The sequence below is a fragment of the Hibiscus syriacus genome, unplaced genomic scaffold, assembly GCF_006381635.1.
Source record: "Hibiscus syriacus cultivar Baekdansim isolate YM2019G1 unplaced genomic scaffold, ASM638163v2 tig00111388_pilon, whole genome shotgun sequence".
Lineage (NCBI taxonomy): Eukaryota > Viridiplantae > Streptophyta > Magnoliopsida > Malvales > Malvaceae > Hibiscus > Hibiscus syriacus.
Window position 1 is genome coordinate 1,487,223 of NW_024063076.1, and position 4,812 is coordinate 1,492,034.

At 34.5% G+C, this 4,812-nt stretch overlaps 2 protein-coding genes across 5 annotated transcripts; one reads left to right on the plus strand and one right to left on the minus strand.

The window, feature by feature from the left end:
- Positions 1–856: 856 nt before the first annotated feature.
- LOC120160018 (signal peptidase complex subunit 3B-like) lies at positions 857–3,208 on the plus strand. Of its 4 annotated transcripts, none has more exons than XM_039170487.1 (7): positions 857–955; positions 1,469–1,654; positions 1,784–1,831; positions 2,048–2,110; positions 2,407–2,460; positions 2,691–2,777; positions 2,892–3,208. In XM_039170487.1, exons 2-7 carry the CDS (start codon positions 1,529–1,531, stop codon positions 3,015–3,017), a joined length of 504 nt encoding a protein of 167 aa, XP_039026418.1. In that variant the 5' UTR covers positions 857–955; positions 1,469–1,528; the 3' UTR covers positions 3,018–3,208. The 4 variants fall into 4 exon arrangements, with proteins under 4 accessions (XP_039026418.1, XP_039026421.1, XP_039026420.1 ...); XM_039170489.1 differs by having other exon boundaries at positions 875–955; positions 1,496–1,654; XM_039170488.1 differs by having other exon boundaries at positions 940–1,026.
- Positions 3,209–4,320: 1,112 nt separating this feature from the next.
- On the minus strand, positions 4,321–4,812 carry LOC120160030. The gene has a single exon (XM_039170501.1). The coding sequence runs from the start codon at positions 4,799–4,801 to the stop codon at positions 4,400–4,402; it is 402 nt and encodes a 133-aa protein (XP_039026432.1). The 5' UTR covers positions 4,802–4,812; the 3' UTR covers positions 4,321–4,399.

The window sequence follows — 4,812 nt, forward strand, 5'->3', positions numbered from 1 at the left end:
TGACATGATATTTTTATTATTATTTTAATAATATATAATTAAAATAAAAAATTAAATTTGAAAGTTAGAGTGATTAACTTAAGAGTAATTTGAAAGTTAAATTAAAGAAATAAACTTTAGTGACCAAAAATAGGAGTGAGAAGATAATTAAGTGATGAATGATGTAATTTACACACACAAAATTTCCATGTTGCAATAGTTCCGCTATGATTTTAACGACGAGTAAACATTAGGTATGATTTTAAAACAAATGAAAGTTTAAGTACTAAAATAAAACAAGACAGGTAGTTTAGATACTAAACTTATAACTTACCCTTAGAGATAATATATGTGACGAACTTCATCAATTATTTAGCGACGGGTGACCAGAATGATCAATTTTTATGACATCAGTGACTAAATAAAACACTAGTTAGATGATAAAAATAAAAATATATTAATAATTGAAGGGTAAATTGTTTAGTTTACCCTAATTGTGTTTTAATTCATTGGAATGGTGATTTGAATCGGAAATGCACATGTTGCTTGTTATTTGGTTGTCTCATCACATTTTATGAAGAAAAATTGTTGAGAGCCCATCATACTATGAAGAAAAGGTTGAAGTTCTTCTAAACCTAACCTTTAACATTTAAGCATCATAGACTAATAAAAAACATTAAAATTAGCTGAAAGGATCAGATTGAAATGGTGTTTTAATTAGAATGATTTGAAGTTTAGGAGTAGTTTAAAATTGTTGTATAGTTTTCAGGTGTTTAGTGCAATTAATCCACTTCTATTATGATTATTTCTATTTTGACTCACCTTATTTGTTTTATTTTCACCAAATTCGTAACTCGTAAATGCCGTGCTGTTACTTCAGGTCAAGTAAAAATCAGCAAAGTATAATAAAAACCTTCGAAACCCCCAATTCATCCCCAACTGGTTTAATTTGGACTCTTCTTTCGCTTCACTTTAGGTAAAGTTTGCGTACCTCCTCCATCCTTTTATTTGATCAATTTCCTTCCTTTTCAATCACAGCTCAGATCGGTACTTTCATGCTCATTTTTATTTTATTTTCAGTTCTTATTGCAAAATATCTTTTAATTTTCGCTGATTGCTGGCTTGTTTTTGTTCCGTATCGCTCTCCTTGATCTCATTTTCATTTTTTTTTTCTAGATTTTACTGTTTTACTTCTTTTTCTTATATCTGTTTCTTTGTTGGTTTTTTTTTATATTGACCTTGGGCGACTTCATTCTCTCATTTCCCCCGACCCAATTTACAATATGAAACCCTAGTCGATCTGATCTCAATGTTGGGTTTTGACTTTGGTGTTGACTTTCGCAGATTCCCCCCCCCAATAATGTAGATTTATGGAGGATTAATAGGAATCTTGCAATGAAGTGTTTCGAGATTGTTTAGTAATATTAGACTAAAATTTGCTGGATTTTGTTTTACATTTTTGGTTCATTATACTTATTCCTTGTAACAGAGGAACTAACTTGAATCTGAGGAGCAGTAGGATCAAAACAGAGTAAAGGAAGAGGAGAAGATGCATTCTTTTGGATACAGATTAAATGGTCTGCTGACATTTGCGGTTACTATTCTGGCACTAATGTGCGTCATCACGTCTCTCTCAGACAACTTCAATACTCCCTCTCCGTCTGCAGAAATCAAGGTTGATCTTTACTCATATAGTCGTATCTGGATACTTTTTTAGGTGGATGATTAGCGATTTTTTTTCAGTTGCTTTTTGGATTGTTCTGTGTTTGTCTCTTCTTTTTTTTTTTTTTTGGTGTGATTGTAGATTACAAACATTAATTGGTTCCAGAAGCAGCCACAAGGGCATGATGAGGTAATGTTGTTTGCAATTATGGGTTTACTTGTGCTTGATAGAGGAACTACATGATTATGTATATCTTATCTCTCAGGACCCCCTTCTCAGTGATATGTTAGTTTAGTTGTTATTCTCTTATTTTCAGCCATAGTTTGGTTTTTATCCCACATCTCTGATTACTTAGTTACTGATAGTTGTTGTTCAATTCTAATCAAATGCTTTGGACTTATGTAGGTCAGCCTAACGATGAATGTATCAGCTGATTTGCAGTCATTGTTTACTTGGAACACGAAACAGGTTTGCTATTCCTAGATCTTTACGGTTTCTTCTGATAGAACTTTATGACATTTGCTTCTTTCAAGTTTCAATTATAGTAAGTGCATGAGGTAGTTTGTTTTTTTTCTTCAAAATGGATTTTTCAATTTTTTTATTTCATTCTGAGTAATGCCTCCCCTCCCTTCCAAACCTCAAAAAAAAAATCCAATAATTCTATTCTAGATGGAGTGATGATTTGATTAGGGTTTGCTTGTGTAGTCAGTTCTTTGTTGTAAACATTTATCATTTTGAAGCTGACTTAAAATATCACATCACAGATTTTCATTTTTGTAGCAGCCGAATATGAAACCCTGAAGAATTCCTTGAATGAGGTAAGGTTAAATTCCCCTCATTATTACCTGTTTGTGTTATCACCGACTCAGATCACAATTTTTTAGGCCGAGTCTATTTATGTTTTTGTAAGCGATGATACTTCTCTATCCTCTGCTCTGGTCATCATATTTAAAAGCACCACCAATTAGCATTTAAACTTTTTCGCTTATTGGGACTAGCAGAAAACATGTTCACTACTATTTGATTCTTTTGACGTGGTGTTTGACAGGTCTCACTTTGGGATGCTATAATACCTGCTAAAGAGCATGCTAAATTTTGGATCCACACCTCAAACAAGTATCGGTTTGTTGATCAGGTATGATTTTTAAAGATGAAGTAGCTTCTTCCTGTTCATCAGATTTGGAGAAAGTAATTAGGGATTTCTTGCAATGGAAAATAATTCTCTTTTCTTCGATCTCTCATAATCTAGGGAAACAATCTCCGTGGCAAAAAATTCAACTTAACGATGCATTGGCATGTCATGCCTAAGACCGGAAAGATGTCTGCTGACAAAATAGTCCTGACCGGTTATAGTTTGCCAGAGGAATATAGATAAGGTTTAATTCATTGTTATGTTTTTGAGGTTGCTGTAACTTTAGCCTTCTCGATATGCGGATATTATAGCCCTTTTGAACCTGTGAACTTGAGACCGAGGATGTTAATGCTAAGTTGAATTATAGAAGGCTTGAAACATTGACAGTAATGTTTGAAACATTCAGATTGAAATAAGAAAGAAGCTTTCAAATCTTTTAAAAGACTCTACAAATCACTTTGCACTGAAAAATTCTTTGGTGAATACAGCCGTCATGAATTAGATTTCATACATAAGCATGGTTTTATTTTTTTTGGCACTATTTGATCAATGTATGCACTGGGTTTCAAATAGGGAATGATTTGCATACTCTGGGTCAAAAGCAAGAATGTCTGAAACCGGCAATTTGGACAGTAAATAATCAGGAACCTTGGCTGTAAAAAAAATCATTTAGAACAACAATGTTAGTTCTCAAATGCATGTGCAAAAGAGGAGGAGCCAAACTGTGAAGATATTCCCGTACTGTTCCGAATATACTGAACATTTGAGAAAAGTACTGTCTAATGTTTCGACCGGGGAAGCAAAATGGGATTGGGACATTATAAAACCACGCAAATTATTGCAATGAGATTTGTAATAAATTATGTAATTGGTTCATGTTCTATGTAACATTGAAGCGCTCATATTAAGATCTTTTTATAATTTTCCCTATGTTTTGAGTTGAGCACGAGAAAGATGTCCAGTAATTGATACAATTGAACTAGTTACAGAGATGGTATGGGGTTGAGATGATCAGCAGGCCACGAGAGAGGGACCATTTTCAATAATTGCAGTAGCTCAGAGAAAATGTTATGAGCCGCACATATGCACCAGTGTATCAAATTCAACATCTTTTTAATAAGAAAAAAAAAACACAATTTTTATAGGATGAAGTGTATGGATCAAATTTTAAAATCAAATATCTTTAACGATAAATATAAACATGGGGTGATTCCCATTTGTTTTCAAATGAATGAAAAAGTAGTTGGCTTCAACCACTATGGGTCATAGGCTTTAACTGTGAACCGAGTAGATATGTCACTCCTCTAGAGCTTATATTTTCAGCCTGACAGTGATGTATCCTTTAATCAGCTCTGAAAGAAATACTATCAATCTACTACTTGTTGTACGTTTTCCTGGTTTTGTAAGCTTAGCGTCTCTTTTCCAATGATTATGAATCTCAAACAGTTATGAGAGACAATATCATGCGAATAAAAACATAAAAACATCATAATGCAGAAATAAAAGAAGAAAACCACAAAGATGGAAGGAAAAAAATGATAAAAGAAAAGCTTTAAATCAAACTGCTACTCCGTCGTTAGCAAGCCATGGCCTATATTGTACACTGAGTTTGAATGACAAATGATCTAGGCATCAGGTTGAACAATGTTTGCTCGATCAGCACTAGCTCGACGTGTGTTCACCACATAGTAAACACCAATTCCCAAAAGCACCACAAATGCAAAACCGGAAACAATGGCAGCAACTCCACCTGCTCCCATTCCACGGCCCGATTTATCCGGTGTCGGCGATACCTTGCCTGCAAGTGGTTTAGAACCGTCGACTTGAGCCGCAACGGGCAATGGTGGTGAGCAGTTGGAAGCCGAGCAAGGGTTTTCGGTATTGGGATGGAAAAAGCCATATGCCGAAGGGGTGAAGGACATAGGGCTCTCGTATGCAATGCCATGGGGAGCTCTGTCTTGAGCCCTGGCCATGGAAACTAAAGCAAGAGAAGATAATATAAGCAGGAAAGAAGCAAATGGATTCATCTTTTTTATCA

Coding starts and splice junctions, on each gene's coding strand:
- LOC120160018 (XM_039170487.1), top strand. CDS start 1,529: ATGCATTCTTTTGGATACAGATTAAATGGTCTGCTGACATTTGCGGTT. Junction 2,461..2,690: donor TGAAGAATTCCTTGAATGAG/GTAAGGTTAAAT, acceptor GGTGTTTGACAG/GTCTCACTTTGGGATGCTAT. Junction 2,778..2,891: donor AGTATCGGTTTGTTGATCAG/GTATGATTTTTA, acceptor CTCATAATCTAG/GGAAACAATCTCCGTGGCAA.
- LOC120160030 (XM_039170501.1), bottom strand. CDS start 4,801: ATGAATCCATTTGCTTCTTTCCTGCTTATATTATCTTCTCTTGCTTTA.